The sequence below is a fragment of the Oncorhynchus keta genome, chromosome 3 (genome assembly GCF_023373465.1).
Source record: "Oncorhynchus keta strain PuntledgeMale-10-30-2019 chromosome 3, Oket_V2, whole genome shotgun sequence".
NCBI lineage: Eukaryota > Metazoa > Chordata > Actinopteri > Salmoniformes > Salmonidae > Oncorhynchus > Oncorhynchus keta.
Genome location: NC_068423.1, coordinates 5216112 through 5239677, shown reverse-complemented (window position 1 = coordinate 5239677; position 23566 = coordinate 5216112). Strand labels below are relative to the sequence as shown.

At 41.7% G+C, this 23566-nt stretch overlaps 1 protein-coding gene across 1 annotated transcript; it reads right to left on the bottom strand.

Annotated features, from left to right (window-relative positions):
- Positions 1-1041: 1041 nt before the first annotated feature.
- Positions 1042-23371, bottom strand: smarcd2 (SWI/SNF related, matrix associated, actin dependent regulator of chromatin, subfamily d, member 2). Its single transcript, XM_035745981.2, has 13 exons — positions 22780-23371; positions 21202-21380; positions 18834-18873; positions 18564-18686; positions 18128-18247; positions 13646-13741; positions 12970-13071; positions 8568-8729; positions 6286-6383; positions 5771-5906; positions 5163-5285; positions 4748-4849; positions 1042-4015 (listed from the first exon to the last, which is right to left on the bottom strand). The coding sequence occupies exons 1-13, from the start codon at positions 22927-22929 to the stop codon at positions 3962-3964; spliced, it is 1485 nt and encodes a 494-aa protein (XP_035601874.1). The 5' UTR covers positions 22930-23371; the 3' UTR covers positions 1042-3961.
- Between the last annotated feature and the right edge of the window lie 195 nt (positions 23372-23566).

The window sequence follows — 23566 nt, the reverse complement described above, 5'->3', positions numbered from 1 at the left end:
CTGCCTCAAAGCAATATTAGCACTAACTGTTTGTCGGGAGCTTCATGAAATGGGTTTCCATGGCCGAGCAGCCGCACGCACACAAGCCTAAGATCACCATGTGCAATGCCAAAGTGCCAGCTGGAGTGATGTAAAGCTCGCCGCCATTCGACTCTAGAGCAGTGGAAATGCGTTCTCTGGAGTGATGAATCACGCTTCACCATCTGGCAGTCCAACAGACAAATCGGAGTTTGGCGGATGCAAGGAAATAAACTACTTACCCCAATGCAGAATGCCAACTAAAGTTTGGTGGAGGAATAATGGTCTGGGGCTGTTTTTCATGGTTCGGGCTAGACCCCTTAGTTCCAGTGAAGGGAGATCTTAATGCAATAGCATGCAATGACATTCCAGATTCTTTGCTTCCAACTTTGTGGCAACAGTTTGGGCAAGGCCCTTTCCTGTTTCAGCATGACAATACCCATGTGCACAAAGCGAGGTCCATACAGAAATGATTTGTCGAGATCGGTGTGGAAGAACTTGACTGGCCTGCAGAGTCCCGACCTCAACCCCATTGAATACCTTTGGGATGAATTGGAACGCCGACTGCAAACCAGGCCTAATTGCCCAACATTGCATGACCTCACTAATGCGCTTCTGGCTGAATGGGAGCAAGTCCCTGCTGTAATGTTCCAATATCTAGTGGAAAGCCTTCCCAGAAGAGGTAGAGGCTGTTATAGCAGCAAAAGGGAGGACCATATCAATGCCCATGATTTTGGAATGAGATGTTCGACGAGCTTGATGTCATTGCATGCTTGGAATATGGGACCAAATACTTCACTTGACTACTTTAATATATTAAGTGAATTTGTCCAAATACTTGACACCTTCAAAATGGGGGACTATATACAGAGTTATTTCATTTCTAAAACATATGTATGAATACACACTCAAATAAAAAAGTGACATTCTGTACTGTTGCCTCATAAAACATCTCAAATCCAAAATGCTGGAGAATAGAGACCAAAAATGTGTAAGGTTTACTGTCCAAATAAATACGTAGAATTGTTTCTTCAAGTATATTTATTTTATGAAATATTCCAAAGGCACCCCCCCGAGTATAATTGTATAAAAGCTTTCAATTGAGGATACAAAAACATGCAAACTTCTACAAAGATATCGTAGAAAATCAAGCGGAACAGGCACAGCAGTGAGATTCCTTGAAACGTAATTGCTCTCTTTCACAAGAACAATTTTGGCACTGACAAATCAGATTCTTGGAACGTTCATAGGCATTTAGACATTTTCCTAAAGTAAAAACCTGCATATAAAACATTCGAGCTACACTGAAAAAAAACACAGAAAGTGTTTCATGAGCTTGAAACAAAAAGTCCTGTACACACACAAAAAGCAGATTTCTCTCAGTTTCTGCATGTCCCAGTTAGTGAGCATTTTTCCTTTGCCAAGATAATCCAGCCATCTGACAGGTGTGACAAATCAAGAAGCTGATTAAACAGCATGATCATTACACAGGTACACCTTGTGTAGGGTACAATAAAACACCACTTTAAAAATGTGCAGTTGTCACACAACGCCACAGATGTCTGAGTGCAGGAATGTAAATGTTTAAAAAAAAATTTTTTTTTTAGATCATTTGGCAGTACATCCAACCGGCCTCACAACCACATGTAACCACGCCAGCCCAGGAACGCCACATCCAGCTTCTTCATCTGCAGGATCATCTGTAATAAAGCCCTTTAGTGGGGGAACTCTCATTCTGATTGGCTGGGCCTGGCTCCCCAGTGGGTGGGCCTATGCCTTCCCAGGCCAACCAAATGGCTGCACCCCTGGCCCAGTCATGTGAAATCCATAGATTAGGGCCCAATTTATTTATTTCAATTGACTCATTTCCTTATATGAACTGTAACTCAATAAAAACGTTGAAAATTATTACTATTATTAAAATGTTGCGTTTATATTTTTGTTCAGTATTGATTAAACCCCAGAAATTAAAAGTCATGTAAAGCCTATCAATTTGGGGAAAGCCTGTTCTACCAGTGGGTAAAATAAAAATGGCCCAATGATTTAACTCCTAAGTGGTCAGTCTGTGAAAATCGTGTAGGAACGCATCATAGCTACATGGTTCTTGTCACTGGAGATAGTGTTATCCCCCATTACATTTAATAGCGCTTTTTAAAACAATTACCTGCACTCCAGATCACCAAATCTGCCAATAGATGGTATGGGCATACTTCTCTAGAACACATCCATCCATTTATACCGGCATCACAAAGTACATATTTTGCTTAGATGTGCACAATCTAAACAGTGTACCAAATTATTCAACCCAGTTTCTCCTTCAAGTACCATATCGCAATGCACCCTGTGTGTCTGTGGGAAAGGGCCATAGTTGCCATAGCAACATTCTCTGCACTTGCTGTGGGCCAATGACTGTATGAAGCTCTGGGCAGAGACAGACTCCTAAATTGACAGTGCAGTTTCTCTAGGTGGTTTTACAGGTAGCTAGCTACCTCACATGCCGATATGGACTGGCATTATTTTTCATTACATAGTGTTATTTAACTGTTACTCATAGGAATTTGTGGTGGATTATCCTTTTAAGACTTACATGAAAATACAATGGTGGACAACCATATGCACATTGTGAAGTACTACTATGGTTTAGATTCTTATTAATTCAAATAACAGTTTCAGACTTCCTAAATTAAGTTAAAGTGATACTTCAGGATTTTGGCAATTAATCCCTTTATCTACTTCCCCAGAGTCAGATGAACTTGTGGATACCCTGTTATGTTCCTGCGTGCAGTTTGGAAGTTGCTAACTAGCATTAGCGCAATGCCTGGAAGTATATGGAAACTATTAGCATGCTAGTAAATACCATATAATCTTCCAGTCACTGCGCTAACGCTAGTTATCAGTGGCTCGCGATACTACCTCTAACGTCCTTATACTGGATGCAGAGACAAACAGTATCAATTAGTTCATCTGACTCTTGGGAAGTAGAGGGCTTCATTGCCAAAATCCCAAAGTATTCCTTTGGGTGGGTGCAAGGGAGACCCCCTTGCACCCACCCAAACTGCCAATCTTCCACCCCCTTGGAATTCAGACAGTGAAATACCCTAACAACCAATCAAAACCGCATGTGAACAGAGAAACACAAATCCAAATGGACTGAAACAGCTGGACAAAGTGGGCTCCTTTCCTAGCGAATAGAACAGCCCCTTTACCAGCACTACGATTTCCTGAGTGTCCTGTCCAAACATGGATTCTAGGATATTATTCTGTATTTCTAACAAGCGTTGTTTGTGTAAAGGCTACTAGGCTTTAGGTACTTTCCCCTAACTAAATCATCTCCATAGCTTTGAAAAACTATGGTAAAAACACACACAACAAAATGGCACATAAGCATTGGTACTGTCAAGTTGTTTTGACTCAAGTTAAGACCTCATAAGCAAAATGTGGGAAGAAAGCTACAAACTCATTTGTACATCTTGCAATATTATAAAAAGGCAAATATTTGAACAAGCTGGCTGTCAAACAGTATCCCTCGTAATGTGGAGAAAGACGAGACTATAAGCAAGACCATGTAAAATCATTACGTTGGTCTCAAAGTAACTACTTTGAAAAAAAAAAAAAAAAAATGCTACTAACAGATACCAGCCAAGTACTCAAAAGCCTTTACCCTGCTGAAACCATTGCACCAAACCATTCCCATAAGGACATAAGGCTTTGTGATTGCAGCTTGAAAGACACATTAGCTGCAATAGAGAGAGATATATATATATATATATAAACATATGCTATTACAAAGTGGTTGAAAAAGGCAATGCGAATTGATAGAAGCGGATTCCAGTTCTGTGGTTGTGTTTTGGATATGATTAATGTAAAACTGGGAGATCAAGACAATCTTAAAAATGTGCCTTGTTTTGTTTTAGTGGATTGGGGAGCTACGCTCCTTAAGGACTCAGGTGAGTCGAATTCCCAGCACCTGCTCCAACTCCTGTCTTCTCTGCTGCACCTAAAACACAGAAATGTGTATATTTTTGAAGGGATAGTTCACCCAAATTTTAAAAATGACATTGGTTTACTTACCCTGTTCACAGTCTATGGACAAGTTATGACAGAAATCCATGCTTTGATTTAGTTTCCTTGGTACGGTTTCTAAATGCTAACATTTTAGCATTTGTAACACAAATCACATTCAAGTCATGGTATCGATATTAGCATTTTTTTTAAATATCCAAGTCATCCATAAGGGTCTCAAATTGCGAAAAACGCTAATATCGGTACCATCATTTTGAAATCATCTAAGCAACTTTGAGTCATAATTACATTTGAGATACTTTTGGAAGATTTGGATATGAAAAACGCTAATATAGGTACCATGACTTGAATGGGACGTGCCACAAATGCTGAAACGTTTGCATTTTTTGAAACGGTGCCAGGGAAATAAAACCAAACCATGGACTGCGGTCATACCTTGTCCATAGACCGCTTACAGGGTAAGGAAATCAATGTGTAATTTGGGTGAACTATTCCTTTAACAGTGAAACAGCATGGTAAGCATTTCTTTATAAACGTCGACCAGCCCAACCTACATAAAACATCCTAAAAGTATTCGTACAGGTGTGTCAACCTTGTTCCTTTTTAGTGATAGTACACTCTGTATTGGTCTGCACGGATACATCAAATATAGCCCTAATGAAAAATATTGCGACCCATCACCCATCCGATGGCGCTGGATTCCTACCTTAGAGTAGACGTATCGGCCCACAGCTTCTGGCACCCAGGGGGCCTGGTAAAACTCAGTCCTCCTCTCCTCCTCTGGGTTACCTGCCACGTCCGTCATCAACTGAGAAACAACAATACATTTACAGGTAAGTGTACAATACTCAAATAACTTGGTCCACCATCTCAAATCTCCTCTACGCAACAAGGAGAAGAGGATATGCATGTGTGTACATTACATTCAAGGCAATGGATTCCTATACATACATTCTATTAAGTAGGACAGATGCACAAGTCATTGGATTTACATTGTGAAAATAGTTGGCTATGGAAGTGTGCGGAAAAGAACCAGAGAGAGAGAGAGAGAGAGGGAAGGGAGCAGCATTTTGGAATGGAATGCAGTCCTTGATGCCAAGGTATTTACAGTTGGTCAGTACCTTGAGGTCTCGACTCTGGGACTTGAGCCAGTCCTGGATGAAGTCCTGCGGGCTGTTGCTGAAGCTCAACATGAAGTCTCGCTGGGTCTTCAGCTGGTTAATAGACTCAATGGTCTCGTGGATCTGAGAAGAGTCGAGTGAGGACATGCCTGATGAGATACTAGAAATTACATGAAGACCTGTATGTTTTTATAGTTGGAAAGGCCAGCCCTAATAAGCCTGTACCCAGATCTGTTTATAACGTCTTGCCAACTGTCTTGGCTATACAGCACAATCCTATCTGGGACCAGGCTAAGCACTAGCCGTGTTGATTCAATGATTTCGTCATCCATCACCTAATAAGAGAAATGGGCAGATGCTCAAACGTTGCACTTCAAACTAAGACCTGAGCAACAGAGGCGCTCCCAATTTACAAAGATATCTACTCACTAGTTCCGTCATTAGTCACTCAATGAAAACATGCAGACACTGCTGGCTGCAGCCACTCAAAAGAAAGGGTTATTGCCAAAAGATTCCACTGACTTAAAGCAAGGGTCTGAAACAGTCGGGCATTATAGTGGTCAGGGTTCGAGACCTCTTAAGGATCAATAAAGTTTATTCAATTCGACCTTCATTTCCAGGGCGGCGATCTCCTGTTGATTGGTAGTGGAGGACAGGAAACTATTCATCTGGGCCTTCAGAGGATCGTCCACCTCCACGTCAATGTCGTAGCACGCCGTCTTCTTCTGGTCGTTCGGGTCCACGCTACAGAGTGGTGAGAATAGAACAGAGACGTATTAAGTCAGTCGTAATCGGTTTTAAGGGACGAACACAGAAAAATCCCTCTTTTTTTTTGCGTACATTAAATGATTAAATTACAGATGTAAGAAATGATATCCCAGACTTTAGCCTGACTATGATATTACTAAGCTATGGTAATAAACTAATGAACATGGGTTTTAGGAACACTTCCAATAGGGCCCGATTCCAATAGGTATTAGATATCAGTATGGGGGCCACAACAAGAACGCAGCTTGTGGGCCGCAAGTTTGAGATCTCTTGGCATATTCCCATACATTCAGATCTATACAAGCACAAGGGATAGGTGTCGATTTGGGTTTGGTTATTAGCCACTCATACACACCTGATCATGTGATTGATGATGATGGGGTCAGGATGCTGCAGCAGGCCAGCCAGCTTCATGGGAATCTCAGAGAACCGCATACGTGTGCAGCCTAAAATCTGCAGTTCAGACAAGTTAAAGGGGTAGTTAACCGTTTAAGTAAAGCTTATTTTTTCAATTTCCAAAAAACATTCCTTTAGGACAGGGGTGTCAACATCATTCCATGGAAGACACAGTTTGATGTTTTGTTATTTTCTTAATTTGTGTGTTATATTATATGTTCCCAACTGATCAGGGACCTTAATTGATCAATCAAATACAAGGTAGGAGTGAAAACCCGTAGACACTCGGCCCTCCATGGAAAGTTTGATACCTGTGCTTTAGGACAGTGTTTTTTTTTTTTTTTTTTTTAAATCTCTCCCCTGGGACCCCCCCAGATGTTTCACAATTTTGTTGTAGCCCTGAACTACACTGAACAAAAATATAAACGCAACATGTAAAGTGTTGGTCCCATGTTTCATGAGCTGAAATAAAAAGATGCCAGAAATTGTACACATGAACAAAAAGCTTATTTCTCGCAAATGTTGCACACAAATTTGTTTACATTGTTTGTGAGCATTTCACCTTTGCCAAGTTAACGGAATATCAAGAAGCTGATTAAAACAGCATGATCAATACACCGGTGCACCTTGTGCTAGGCACAATAAAAAAGGCCACTAAAATGTGCAGTTCTCATACAACACAATGCCACAGATGTCTCAAGTGTTGAGCTTGCATGCAATTGCCATGCTGACTACAGGAATGTCCACCAGAGCTATTGCCAGAGAATTAAATGTACATTTTTCTACCATAAGCCACCTCCAAAGTCATTTTAGAGAATTTGGCAGTACGTCCAACTGGCCTCAACCACAGACCACATCTATGGCGTCATGTGGGCGAGCAGTTTGCTGATGTCAATGTTGTGAACAGTATGCTACATACTGCATTGAATCGATACTAATTTGAATAAACAGATTATCATGCCATTCATCCGCAGCCATCACCTCATGTTTCAGCATGACAATGCATGACCCCATGTCACAACGATCTGTACACAATTCCTGTAAGCTGAAAACGTCCCAGTTCTTCCAATGCCTGCATACTCAGACATGTCACCCATTGAGCATGTTTGTGATGCTCTGGATCGACGTGTAAGACAGCGTGTTCCAGCTCCCGCCAATATCCAGCAACTTCGCATAGCCATTGAATAGGAGTGGGACAACATTCCACAATCAAATGCAAAGGAGATCTTGCGCTGCATGAGGAAAATGGTGGTCACACCAGTAACGGAATGCATTTTTTTTTTTACGATATCCACTTGGTATTTAGTCTTGTCCCATCGCTGCAACTCCCGTACGGACTCGGGAGAGGTGAAAGTCGAGAGCTATGCACCCCTTCGAAACACAAACCTGCCAAGCAACACTGCTTTTTGACACACTGCCCGCTGCACCAATGTGTCGGAGGAAACACTGAACAACTAGCGACCAAAGTCCACTTGCAGGCGCCCAGCCCGCCACAAGGAGTCGCTAGGACATGCCGGTTGTCAAAACCCTCTCCTAACTTGGCGACGCTCGACAAATTGTGTCCCGCCTCATGGGTCTCCCGTTCGTCTGTGACACAGCCTGGGAATCGAACCCGGGTCTGTAGTGATGCCTCATGCACAGCGATGCAGTGCCTTAGGCCACAGCTTTTATTATTTATTTTTATGGTATCTGTGAGAAACGGATGCATATCTGTATTCCCAGGAGTCAAGGGCTTGATGACATGTTGAACCAACTTGCTAACGGCTCCCTGCTTTAGGACAACTGTTATCACACACATTCTACCAACCTAAATTGGCTCTATGTAGGAGTTTCATTCATTGTAGAGTTACTTTTGTTTGCTGGTATTTCTGCATGTTTGTGTTGTATTTATGTCAAGTTGACAAATGGTTGAGAGCTTTCACAATTGCTTTCTAAGGCTACATGACAAGTAATGTTTAAATTACAGCTCACCCCCCCCAAAAAAAACACACTTTGTTATTGTTTTTATCTCACAAAAGTCTAAATTTGAGCTGTAATCGATTTAGGACCGTGTGGTTTGTTGTTCATACTATATCTACATTAAGATAATTCTGCAGGCCTCAAAAAACATTGGCGACATCCAATTCAACAGCGACAATGTTCAATTGAGAGGAATTATCCCTTTAAGACGTGAGGCCCTTTGCTCCACTTGGTGCCATCATGAATAAGTAAGTCATCCCTTTAAGATTTAAGGGCTTGCACCTGTCTGAAGTAGCGGTTGCAGTTGATGTACTCCTTCTCGTGGCTGTCCTGCAGCTTGTTGTTCTTGATGTAGAGCCACAGTGCCTGCATGATGCTAGCCCGTGTCTGGGTGTGTACACCTAGCAACCGGGCCAGTCTTGGGTCCAGCTTGTACTGTGGGGGCTGTGTGAAGAGGAGGTGGTGAAAGAAGAGGTAAAGTAGGGAGGGGAGAAGGAAAAATGCAGAGGAGAAAAAGGAGGAGGGAAATGAACACACTTCCCATCATAGTCTCTGTTGGTTACTGGAACTTTAAACATCACTATTCAACCCTCAAAATCAACATGCAGATATTAAACACGTGTTTGAAAGTATAGTACTTCAAATGTGGTAATGCCAGTTTGGCTTTTTAAAATTGGCACGCCTCCACTTCCCTAAAATGAAATACATATTGCGAAAGGGCTGACAGTCACATCTGCCATGCATCCTTCAGTTGACCTTCCCCCATATCTATTATCAGGATCATGTTCATTACGGAAAGCAACGGAGAATCTTTTAAAACATTTTGCAACGGAAAACAAAAATGTGCGTTTCTTACTGGACAAGTTAGTCACTCCCTGTTTCAGTCAGTTTTCTTTGGTTTGGTGCCTAATTAATAATAATTATTGATTGGATTTATATAGCACTTTTCTACCAACTGCGGTACTCAGTGCTTTACGTAGTAGGGGGAAACTCACCTCATCCACCACCAATGTGTAGCACCCACCTGGGTGATGCACGGCGACCATTTATGTGCCAGAACGCTCACCACACATCAGCATTCAGTTGGAGAGGTGAGGAGTGATCTGCCAATTAGGAATGGGGGGGGATGATTAGGTGGCCATGATGGAATGGGGCCAGGTTGGGAATTTAGCCATGACAACGGGGTTCACACCCCTACTCTTACGGTAAGTGCCATGGGATTTTTAATGACAGGACACCCATTTAAAGTCCCATCCAAAAGATGGCACCCTACGTAGGGCAATGTCCCCTTCACTCTCCTGGGCAATTTGGATCTCCTTAGACCAGAAGCCCTTCAAAACACCACTTCTAGCAGAATCTGGTCTCCCATCCAGGGACCTACCAGGACCGACTCTGCTTAGGTTCAGAGTTGAACCAGTAATGGGATACAGGGTGGTATGCTGCGGGCAAACTTGACCCTGATAATGTCTGAGTGACTACGTAGTAATAACAGTCAAAACACACATCACAATTTTATGAACAAAATTGCCATCACACATGTGATAGCATGTGACATTTCACCACAGCTACTCTGGTTTATTGGTACTGTAATGTCTACGTGTTACCATGCCGTATTACACTTCTGTGTGTCAGTATTTACTTCGTTTTTGGAGAGATTGAGATCTTTTCAGTGATAAGCACCATCAATATTAGCAGCACAGACGCACCGCTCTGTTCCAACAGTGGGAAGGATACTCTACACACAGCCTGGAGCTGGTGAGCTGCGGGGGAGCAAGAGATGAGTGTGGGCAGACAGGCTCTGCTCCGGCGCCGCCTCGGATCACACCCTTGCTTCCCCATAGCTAACCAGTCACCACCAGCCTTTATTTAGCTACCCTTCGACTGGTTAGGAAACAAGCTGCTTTACGTAGTAAAAACAATGGCAGCATTGAGTTTAATAGTTAACAGTCCAGCTGTGTTTTTCTCCCCCTTGAGTATAGAAAAGTAGGCTGGCTTTGAATGTGTAGTCTCGCTCAACCCTCCCACATTCGCCACTGCATTTCATAGCCAGGTTCTGTAGCCAAGTCTCCCTCTTTTCCTCAGAAAACCGCCGGATTCTAGCCATTACCGCTCAAAAGGTGTGACCAATAATACGGTTGCGTTTTTTCCCCCCCAAGCGCATTGGCGAGCCGCATTTACATTCATAAAGCATAGCGCGGGACAGTTCAATGACTATGCTACTTGCGGACTGGACCGTCAACCATTTGTTTAGGCTACATCTGGTTTCAGTCATGTTCTTATTAGCCAACCATAAATCTAAGAATTTTATTCGTCACATGCGCGGAATACAACCTTACCATGAAATGCTTTACTTACAAACCCTTAACCAACAATGCAGTTATGAAAAATATAAACTAAAAGTAGATTTTTTATTATTATTTTGTAACAAAATAATGAGACTATATACAGGGGGAACCGGAAGCCAAGTCAATGTGTGGGAGTAAAGGTTAGTTGAATAAATTTGTACATGTAGGTAGGGGTAAAGTCACTACGCATAGATAATAAAAGAGCGAGTAGCAGCAGTGTAAACAGCCAAGGACTTGTTCAGCAGGACACAATGTTTTGGAACTTTCAGATAGAACTATGCCATGTAGAACAATGTGAAATACATTTGGCCTAAACCCTCCCCTAACCCCAAAATAATAATTCAAACAAAGTGGATAGCAGAGAACATACCCTCACTCCTTAGACAGACCAGAGACTTGGATATGCCGTTTTACAAACGGTTCTTCGTTCTGTAAGCATTTTTATAGCGCACAGGGCTGCGGGCCAAAAGGTTGTGGGTTCACATACCACCGTGGACAAGAGTAGGGGAGGAAAGAGCTCCTTTATAGTAAAAGCATTGCCTGAATCAATCACCGTATTTGCAGGCCCGAGATTTTTGTTTGTCTTTTTTAAACATTTCATGCAATTCTATGTAACTTCACATATTAGTTGAATATCTTTTTAATACCACACAAAATTACAGGCTAAGAAGGGACAGAGATATAGGCCTGTGTTCATATTATCATATTTCTCCAATGCCAAATCAGTGTGTGTCTTGTCCGCAGTTAATTTAATCTGAGACGCCATTATGAATCTGAGCATGGTACTTTCAAAGTTAGGCTTACCTTTCCACCCCAGAAAGTAGGCCTACCTACCCAGCTTTAACTGCTGGCTACTCTTCTTCTGTGGCTTAACCCAATCAGAGGTCACAAGTGTTCCGCAAAAAGCTGTCTGGGTGAATAGCTTAAATCAATCCATAGTGACAGAATTAGATTACTTCCCAAGCAAAGTCAGCCTCTGAACGACAAAGAAACCAGCTTATTGGGAGGTCAAAAACATAATGTTTTTAATAAAAATCTATTATAGCAGTAGCACGCTATCAAAGTTGACCTCCGGCCCTCCTCATCTTCTCAAACTGAACAGATTGTTGGTGAATTTTTGGGACTTGGCCTAATCAAAAATTATTTTAGGAAGAAACCTTTGACTCTCCTCCTGAACTGCCACCGTAGCACAGTCATTGGTTAAGCAGCACACACACAAAAAAAAGTGTTGGATCAGGAATAGCAGAGCAGGCTGGGGCTCAGGGTTGGAATATCTATTGCCGTGTATCATGCAGCCTAGTTTTATTTACACCATCCCAGCAGCAATCTTAGAAATATAACTTTGCTCTGTCCCTCTAAACATGCACTTTGTAGCCTATACGCTATGGATCACTTGATTGAGACCACACTAATTAGCCTATAGGAACACTTGATATTGAGCACCCAGTAGAGAATCAGATGAGGGGCGGCATCAGCGCACATCGATATACAGCCTAATGAGCAACTAAATCTGAAACAGAGAAATATCGAAATTGCATCAAATTATATGACCATCCTCTGCCTGGACTATAGGTTAAAAAAATAAAAAACAAGACAATGACCCAACACACATCTAGGCTGTGTGTAAGGGCTATTTGACCAAGGAGAGTGATGGAATGCTGCTTCAGATGACCTGACCTCCACAATCACCCAACCTCAACCCAACTGAGATGGTTTGGGATGAGTTGGACCGCAGAGTGAAGGAAAAGCAGCCAACAAGTGCTCAGCATATGTGGGAACTCCTTCAAGACTGTTGGAAAAGCATCCCAGGTGAAGCTGGTTGAGAGAATGCCAAGACCGCAAAGTGTGGCTACTTTGAAGAATCTAAAATATATTTTGATTTGATTAACACTTTCTTGGTTACTACATGATTCCATATGTGTAAATTTCATAGTTTTGATGTCTTCGCTATTATTGTACAATGTAGAAAATAGTCAAAATAAAGAAAAACCCTTGAATGAGTAGGTGTGTCCAAACTTTGGACTGGTACTGTATATGTCATATTTCTGTTGTTGGGAAGAGAATAGGATGTTATGCAGAAAAATGTTGGTAGGACAAGGCTATGGATGTTTGTGCACATCGAAGTCAGTGTTTCATGTTTACTAATGGTTAATGAGGCAATACAAATGTGATGTGACTAAAATGAAAGGGCATTTATAGTAGACTAAAATGGCCATCTGCCATTTTGACAATAACTGGACTAAATCATTATTCAAATGACAAATGTGACTAAGACTTAATAGACTAAATCAAATTTAAGTGCACAAAATATACACTGGTGTGTGTGTGTGTGTGTATACCTGGTGGTCCAGCATTAGGAGCAGGGTGCATTTCACGCTCACGTCCCCTGGTCTCTTCACCTGGAAGCCGTCTGTCTCCTGGGTGGTGGGCATCCTGTGCCACTGAGAGAATACAGAGAGAGTTTAGTGGGTCATATTAATTTGTGCAAAACATTTGGCAAACAAAATTGAAAACAATTTATTGGACAAGTTTAGCAACTCCCTCCACATTTTGGCTTGTTTTGTGCCTATTGAATACAACCCAGAGTCATGTTCATTAGGCACCAAATGGTAGAAAAATGGACAAACAGGGAGGGTCTAACTGCACTTGTCCAATAAGAAACTAATTATCTTTTTCCCGATGCAAAACATTTCCCGTTGTGTGCCCGAAAGAACTTGACAAGGTGCAAAAACAGCACACTAACTCCTATTCTTCTTTAGCATGGGTATTATTGAGATTCTTCGTGCAATCCGTTCTCTACATAAGGACCAACACCATTCGTAGGATCAACATGGCTGTGTGCTACATGTGTTTGTATATTGGAGTTTCATTACAGTAAGCCTTTCATGACCCAGGCCTTTTTTGTTCATGTCTGACCAATTGAACAGTAATGGCAATTTGAACGCTTGTTCAGGGGTACTATTCTAAAAATGGTGTCAATGTCGTTGACAAAGTATGTAATGGTGTCCTTCATACCTCTACCAAGTGGTTATCAGGTCCATACAGTTCCTTATCGAGCTCAATGACCAGACTCTTAAAGAAGGACGAAAACTTCCTCTTCTGTTTCCCAGGCTAGGAAAAGAATGTGAGGAAAGAATAGAAGAAAACAAATCATTCACACTGGTATTTTTGTTGGGTTTTACAGTGTTTTGCTACAGCTGCATTGTTTGGTACCTACCACATCAGGGGGCTGTGGCTGGCGAAAATCTAACATTCTGGGAGAAGTTGGCTAAGTTTACACCCCCCCAACAAAACTCACCCCTGCCAATGACGGTTTGCGCAACATGTCCCCTCTCACCCCTTCCCTCTCTCCTTCCTACACACGCTCTAACCACTGAGGCAATGGAAAACAAGAAATAAATCCCCCCCTTTTTAATGTGGCTGCAGCCAAGCCAGTCATTGCATGCGTTCCAAATGGCACCATATTCCATATATAGTGCACTACTACCATAGGGCTCTGGTTAAAAGTAGAACACTATATAAGGAGCTGTTTGGGATGCAGTCAATGACTGTCAGCTGGAAGATGAGAAGTATGAAGGGTGCATGTCGACTCATGGCACGTAGCAGAAAGAACGAGCCATGGTTTCAATTCCTTGTTTCGGAGAAAAGAGGAACATGAGAGAAACTGAAAAAAACATCTGGCTTGGGTAGTGTAAGCCAAGGACACAGGCCAACAGAATTGGAGAATGCTGAAGTTAAGTGCCTAAAATATTTTGAGACAGGCTCAGGTAGTAAATTGTAAAAAATATTTTAAAAATAGGGGCATTAGATTCAGATGAAATGGTAGCGGCGAAAATATTTCTGAGCAGTGAGCATACACTCGACACCATACGTATTTGGACGGTTAAGTAAGAAAATTGTGAATTTGGCTCTATTGTGAATTTGAGATCAAATGTTTCCTATTACCATTTAGAAATGAAGGCACTTTATGTACTTAGTCTCCCCACAAAATAAGTAATAATATTAGGTCAAAGTCACTCAATTCTGTATGTAAAGAAAAATAGGCAAATTGGTTTCCATCAAACTGACTTTTTGCAGATAAACAGCTGTATCGATATTTATTGTACATTTGCATAAAGCTCATTATTGTGCACTTTATCCACCATAAGTCATAAACGTATGAACTTTAAAACTTATTTCAGCCTATAAACTCTGAAACTCCCCATTTTAAAATCTCATGACTCCAAGCTTCCCAGCGAGATGGTTTTAATTAACATCAATATTTGCGCATAAAAGCATATCCACCGCAAATGTCGCATAATCCATTTCACCAACAACAATTATCTACCAAATTTCCACCAGACCTGCCACTACTTTTTATTTTATTTTTTTATGAGTCAGGCAAATCTGCATGAAATGGTTGTATGGAGATGTGGTTATGACTACATAAAGTTTGTGTCTCTACAAACTTGTTGGATGCATTTGTAGTGGAGATTTGATCTCAGCTCCAAATAAAAAGTTGCAACATACACTATGTTCGGAGTGAAACGGAGATAAGCGAGAGGTCATATGCACCAAAATAAAGCTGGAACATATTTTCTGAAATGCATGCATTACAACGGTTATAACAGTTAATGGTTTTTGATCATGGCTGCAGCTTTAATGTGTGGCCCCTAATTTTCCCATTTCTGTCTAATCGCTGCAGCCTCCTATACAGAATGTTTCCAACAGAAAATTGCATTGACACTATATGAATAGTCCATCTGTAGATAGTTAATCGAGCGTCTATAGACCATCAACAAAATGTTAAATTACTATCAACTAACCCCTAAACTGAGATATCTACTGCAGCACTAATCCTCCACATACAACACCCGTTCTGCCATTCACATTCTGCTAAAGGTTTTCCAAAGCGCACACGTACCTGGGTCGCTCATCTTTTCAGTTTGCTGCAGCTAGTGACTGGAATGAGCTGCAACAAACACTCAAACTGGACAGTTTTATCTCCAGCTCTTCACTCAGACTCAAGCGTGGACACTAACTGACAGTTGTGACTGCATCGCGTGTTGTCTCTACCTTCTTGCCATTTGCGCTGTTGTCTGTGGCCAATAATGTTTGTACCATGTTTTGTGTCGCTACCATGCTGTGTCGCTACCATGCTGTGTCTCAGCCCCAGTCCCCGCAGGAGGCCTTTTGGTAGGCCGTCATTGTAAATAAGAATTTGTTCTTAACTGACTTGCCTAGTTAAATAATTCCCTTTTTTAATAGTTTGTTTTGGTCACGTTTTGGATAATGTTTTGCCCAGTAGGAACAGAATGGTGAATAATATAGTGTCATTTTGGAGTCACTTTTATTGTTAGTAAGAATAGAAGATGTTTCTGGACACTCCTAAATTAATGTGGATTCTACTATGATTGTGGAAAGGCATTCATGAATCATGAAGAGTGAGAAATGTAGAGGCACAAAGACCATACCCACTGAAAAATGCTTACCTCCCCTGTTATTGGTAATGGTGAGAGGTCAGCATGGTTTGTTGTAGGCCAACCTCACTCATCATTACTTTTCTTAATCATGGCATTATCAAGGTTTATTTAAAAAGGTGTTCAGAAACATCTTATCTACTCATTTAGAAAGAAAAATCACTCTGGTCATCGATCACTATTCTGCTCCTATTGGACAAAACATAACTCAAAACACAAACCTAAATCGAGTTTGTCGAGTCAGAAGCTTGATGTTCCTAGCACGCAATGAGTACATGGGTCCAAATACTACAATTTTTACTACTAAAATTAAATTTGTCCAAATAATTTTTTTTTTTTTTGGGGGGGGGACTAGATATAGAGTGACTTCGGAAGGAATTAAGACCTTTTGCACATTTTGTTATGTTACAGCCTTATTCTAAAATTGATCACATTGTTTTTCTACACAGTATCTACACACGATAACCCATAATGACAAAGGAAAAACAGGGCAAGAAATGTTCGCTAACTTATGATAAATAAAAAAAACTTACAATACCACACTTGCATAAGTATTCAGACCCTTTACACAGTACTTTGTCAGCGATTACAGCCTTGAGTCTTCTTCGGTATGAAGCTACAAGCTTGGCACACCTGTATTTGGGGTTTCTCCAATTCTTCTTTGCAGATCCTGTCAAGTTCTGTCAGGTTGGATGGGGAGCGTTTCTGCGCAGCTATTTTCAGGTCTTTCCAGAGATATTCAAATCAAGTCCAGGCTCTGGCTGGACCACTCAAGGAAATTCAGAGACTTGCCCCAAAGCCACTCCTGTGTTGTCTTGGCTGTGTGCTTAAGGTCGTTGTCCTGTTGGAAGGTGAACGTTCACCCCAGTCTGGGGTCCTGAGCCCTCAGGAGGAGGTTTTCATCAATAATCTCTCTGGACTTTGCTCCGTTCAGCTTTCCCTTGATCCAGACAAGTCTCCTAGTCCCTGCCGCTGAAAAACATACCCGCAGCATCATGCTGCCACCACACTTCACCGTAGGGATGGTGCCAGGTTTCCTCCAGACATGACGCTTGGCATTCATGCCAAAGAGTTCAATGTTGTTAACATCAGACCAGAGACTTGTTTCTCATGGTCAGTCTTTAGGTGCCTTTTAGGAAATGCCAAGTGGGCTGTCATGTGCCTTTTACTGAGGAGTGGCTTCCATCTGGCCCCTCTACCATAAAGGCCTAATTGGTGGAGTGCTGCAGAAATGGTCGTCCTTCTGGAAAGTTCTCCCATCTCCACAGAGGAACTCTGGAGCTCTGTCAGAGTGACCATTGGTTTCTTGATCACCTCCCTGACCAAGGCCCTTCTCCCCAATTTCTCAGTTTTGCCAGGCAGCCAGCTCTAGGAAGAGTCTTGGTGGTTCCAAACTTCTTCCATTTAAATGATTGAGGGCACAGCGTTCTTTGGAACTTCAATGCTGGACAAATGTTTTGGTACCCTTCCACAGATCAGTGCCTGTTATGCCTTTGTCATTTTGGGGTATTGTGTGTAGATTGCAGAGGATTTTTGATTTAATCAATTTCAGAATAAGGCTGTAAACAATTTAAAGTCAAGGGGTATGAATACTTTCCGAAGGCACTGTATAAAGTGCTTTAATTTCAAAACGGTAAAACAGTATGCTTGAAAATCCCCTTGAATGAGGTGACATTTTGTACTGTCGCCTCTTGAAACATCTCAAAACCCAAAACGCTGGAGCATAGAACAAAATTTGAGGTTCTGTCCAACTACATATGGTGTTGATTGTACATCGCAAAAACAACATGGTGTTATATGAGTATGACAAACAAGCACTATGGATGCAGTTTTATTCAGGTATCGTTTCCTCCGCTTAAAAAAAAAGATTTCCTTACATGGTGGACAACGAACAATACCTACTGGCTTGTGACTTACGACTAAGCTTTGGCTAGAAATACGATTCCATTTGTCTTGTCACCCACCTAAAACCACACGTCACAAGTTTTAGGCTAGCTACCACTGACGTCAGATAAACAGACACCGTTGGCTCACTTACATCCTCAAGGAGTTTTCCCTCCACCCTTAGTTCCCAGGATGACACTTTTTCTGCCTCTTCGCCTTCTGGTTTGCCAGGAGTGTAGGTGTTGGATATGTAGATCCTCAACTTGCGCTTTTGCTAAGAGGGAGAGGTAAACAAGAGAACACATCTCAACCTTACAAAGAAAGTGTTTCCCATACCTATACCAATGTTGGAGAGGCCACCCTTCCTAGGTCTCTTGCCTGAGAGACCTAAACATTTTTTTTTGCAGATCTAGACAGAGTCAAATAATTTGACATAAAATGTATGTTGCCCTGGATTTTGCTTCGGGAGCCTTTGTATACTGACTGAAGAGGAATCTAAGGGGAAACACTGGAAGACCAAATTGTGTTAATTGATCAATGTATGATTATTGTCTTACAATACCATACATACAAATGAGTTTGAGCTGTACCGTAATGGGCTTTTTGATGGCTTCCTGGATCTCCATGCGTTTGCGGGCGATGGTCTGGTCCAGCTTCCTCTCAAAGGCCAGCAGGTCCATATAGGCCTCAGACTCTGGAACCAGGTCTCGTATCTGGAACAAGGAGGATTCAATATGTGGTGGATATGGGGTCTTCCTCCCCTCGGGAATAAATGGATCGATCCAGAGCCATATAATGTATGCATATCTATGGTTTTAGATCAAACTATTCTTTTTCAAGGGGGCAACGTTTATACTCACCCTCTGTGGTAGCACCTTGTCGGCCATCCTGCGCCTTTTGCTGCAAAATCGAGACAAAGTGTTAGATCTTCACAAATCTTTAATGGCATATTGTAAGGCACTTAGAATGTTGGCTATTTAAACAGAAACACCTTTATGATGATAGCTACACTATTCCACACAGGGAAAAGCAAGAGGATTGGGATGTGTTCATTCAGATAAAACGTACCAAAATGTTTTGCAACAGAAAAATAGTGTTTCTTATTGGACGACTTCAGATGGTACCGCCACGTTTCAATATGTTTTCTTCCGCTACGTGCCTACTGAATAAGACCCTGATGCCTGTTCAGGCTCACAACTCTTTGGACCCCAAGGCTAACACTTACCACAATTTAATCAACAAAAGCTTTTGTTTTCTTTGATCGAATTAAACCAGCTCACCCTTGCTTAACAAGTAAATCCAATTATTCAGGGCCTTGGAGAGCCTTTCACTTTCAGCCCTTGGTGCAACTCGCTAATCAAGTGCCAAGTATCTAATATATACTGAGTAAAAATAGAAAACACAACATGTAAAGTGTTGGTCCCTTGTTTCATGCGCTGAAATAAAAGACCCTAGAAATGTTCCATATGCACAAAAAGCTTATTTCGCAAAAACGTGAACAAATTCATTCAGAACCCTATTAGTGAGCATTTCTCCTTTGCCAAGATAATCCATCAACCTGACAAGTGTGGCATATCAAGAAGCTGATTAAACACTAGAGCTGTTGCCAGAGAATTGAATGTTCATTTCTTTACCATAAGCCACCTCCGTAATTTTAGAGAATTTGGCAGTACAACCAAACCGACCTCAACTGCAGACCACGTGTAACCACGCCAGCCCAGGACCTCCACAAACGGCTTCTTCCCCTGCGGGATCGTCTGAGACCAGCCACCCAGACCGCTGATGAAACTAAGGAGTATTTTTGTCGGTAATAAAAGCCCTTTTGTGTGGGGGAAAAACGTATTCTAATTCCCTGGGCCTGGCTCCCCAGTCCCACCCATGGCTACAAACCTGCCCAGTCATGTGAAATCAATAGATTAGGGCCTAATAAATGCATTTCAACTGACTGATTTCCTTATATGAACTGTAGTATTAAGTAAAATCGTTGAAATTGTTGCATGTTGCATTTACATTTTTGTTTAGTATTTTTGAAAACTACATTCAAAAACACAAGACCCTTGCAGTAAATCAAAATGATAGAAATAACCACCAGACATCCATCCTCCCGAACATTTACAAGCAGATGACATCATTCCATTTTGAGGTTAAAAAAAAAAGAAAGAAAAAGATGCCCTTGTCCACGTGGCTCTGTCTGGCAGTGGGGCATGGTCATGGGACGTCTTCTTTGTTTTTAACTCCTCTGTGCAGCAGACTGTGTGGAGCAACAGACAGACCACTGACTGAGAGGACAGGGTTACAAAAGAGTCTTTCAGTAGTGTCCCTATACCACCGTCACTACCAAAGACCCTGGAAGGTCACTAAAGACTGTGACCGTCTGTCTCGTGTGTCATTAATGTACCACCACATGGCTGACTTCTAGTACTGTGGTGTACACTTAATGGTCATAAAGGGCTTGTACTTGTTTGTGGGGGATCACATGGTGCTCTATTGGTTGGGGTTACCAGATGCATTATCATTGACAGTAGTGCAGTTAGGTTGTATGTCTTCATAACATGAAGTATTCAGCATTCAAACTGCATCATTAATTCAAAAATAACTGCCTGAGAATTCGCCAAGAACGATAACCTGGTATAGACAATAACCGTGTTCAAATAATCATACTAGCTTTCTAAATAGTAGGCCTTTTAGGTGTGCGACATTTCAAAAAGAGAGTAAGCTTTCAATTCCAGGATGTTCTTTTCCTTTCGGCTTTTAATCTAGCTGCACATTTTTGAGGAAGAAAAGAGTATTTCCAGACTCACACGTGTGTGTGTGACAACAGCTGATAATGAGATAAGGGCACACGTTGTACCCAAATGAACAAATGGCGGGAATCAGCGCAATTTCACATTAGATGATGCATTCTCAGGATGGGTGAGCCTAGTATGTTGATATTTGTTGCTTACTGCATTCATTTTTACTAAGCAGTATGTTCTAAATAGTATGTCGTTTGATTAGTAAATAGTGTGTAGTTTTAGTAAGTAAGTAGTAGACATGACAGATTTCAGACAAGGCCAATGTCTGGCAAGACCAAATATATTTTTGTACAGCCATAATCCTCAGTCATGGTTAATCAATATGCTGTACAATGGTGACTCACAAACCCCACCACCACTACAACAACCCCGATGTCCCCTTTTAAAAACCGACTGTGTGCCCCCCAGACAGTCCACCCAACCCCTAACTCACCCACGCCTTGGGCCTCCCAGCCCCCCCTGCGGTTGTTGTTGAAGGAATCGCTTTCGAGAGGCATCCATGGCTGATTGCCCCATTCCTATGCGTAAGGGCATGTTCCCGCCCCCATAAGAGGGTCCAGGGCCCCCAATTGGCCCCATCGGGATCCCCCTGTTGGAAGGCATACCAGGGTGCTGGAAATGAAAAGCACAGGGGGGCAGAAAGGGGTTACATTAATTAATGGCAAACTGACAACATTCTTATTCGCTGAAGTGATCAATGTTTGTTCTGATATCTTTCAAAGGGGAACCATGTATTAGTAACACAATATTACATAGCCTAACACATTATGCATGAACTAGCTACGGTACATATAGTCATGCATACGGCGGTGATGAAAAAGCTTGCATTTCAACTGCCTGTTAATTTGCAAACATTGTTTTCCAACAACTGACAGTAGTCAGGAAGCAACCACGTGATGTATGATTAGCTGTATGAAGCTAGCCATAATAAGGATTATCCACAATAGTTTAATTTGCAGTTGGTCTTTAAAATAAAAGTTTCCGATTGAAATATAATTCAAACGGATAAAAAAAATTGTGATATCATGCCATATTTGGACTAGATAAGGCTAGAATATCTTTATATAAATTAAACAAAAGACAATTAGTTAATATGAAATCACATTGGATGTATTAGACTTTAGAATTGCATTTGGGGCATATTTACATGCAGTTTAAAGCCTAACCTATGGACTGTGCACCCATTCAATGTAGTTTCACGCAACAACTGTAGAGTTGACACAAATATAAGCTTCTTAGGTCTTACTGTCGGATTTCGACTGTGGTAAATCACCCTTCCAGTCAGTCTATTGGACATTCATATGGCACTGCACAGCAGTTAAGAGTCCCACAATAAGAGATAAGACGCTAATATTTGAGTATGACTGAGTAGGCTCATAGGTACAACATCCATAGGTTAGGCTGTACAGTGCACATGAGTATGCCCTAATGCAATTATAAAGTATAACACAGTTAGTGCAATTAACAGATTTGTACTTTTGTAAAATGTTGTTGAATTTATGTAACATTACCGAATTTGTTTAGCATTATCGAGTCCAAAAACGGCATTATTCCACTATTTGTATCCGTTTGAATCACTTTCCAAGGGGGACGTTTATTTTGAAGGCGAGCCGCAAATGACACTATTGTGGCTAGCTTCACATAGGTATGATCAACTACTCATGCCGCGGTCAGTTTTTCACTTTCTTGAAATGCGGAAGTTGACAGATTAAATTAAGAATCAATATACAACAGATGAATAGGAAACGCCAATTAATTTTCTAACTGCAGCAGCTGCATTTCCACTTGTCTGACATTCACAGCCGTGTCTAGCTAACTTTACTAGCTAGTAGTTAGCCTAACCCAACACTGTTTGTGTAACATGATAACGTTATACAGTAACGTTGCCTAACTTGTCACTAAGTAATATTTACTTGCCATATTTTAGCCAATAAAGCAACGTTATCACGGTAAATTATATTATATACAATTAGTTACAAGTTAGCCGAGGGGAAACCTCTCGACAAGTTACCTGATGGTACTGAGGAGTGGCATTCATGGCTCGAAAACCCGAATTCTGTTGGATTCCTGGCATCCTCATTCCACCGCCTGCATGTCCAGCGTTCATGGGGTTAACACTGAGGTTCATCTGAGTAGCCGGAAAGCCCCCTCTTGAAGCCATTTTCGGAGCTACAAGTGGTGGTAGGTAGGTCGCCGTGAAGTTTTCGGTGTTGAGAACAAGCGGTCTTGCTGATAGTACACAGGCCAAACGTTTATTCTCCACGCGTGTTGACAATTGTGTAGCTAGCAACCAACGCTAGTAAACATTGCCAATAAAAAGCTAGCCAACTGAGCGTAACGTTACTAACGTTAGCTAGCTAACCAGTTCCGGGGTGTTTATTTGCAAGTGATGACCGACGGTCGCTTTACTCCTTCCTACAAAGTGGTATATTTGTATCATCCCCTCCCCCCAAATAGTTGAATTTGTCAGGCCAATTTATATTAATGGTCACAAGAGCATGTTGAAGAGTCGGTCCAATGTCTGAAGATAGAAGTGTGTGCGCCGTGTCAACTGCCAGTGCCGCCTCCTACTAGCTAGTTGTTGCCAGATTGGCTGAAACCATAGAGAATGACAGAGGCCTCTAGTGGTCAAAAGGCCACGTTCGCATGGGCAGCGCCATTGAGGGCTTCCACTATTTTAATTTAGTCAACTGGGTGAGACTTCCAACTTCATTGGCTGATCCCTCCTGGTAACCCTGTTGAAGTCATGTCCAACCCAGTCATCAGAAGGGATCAGCCAATCGTGAATAATAAAATGG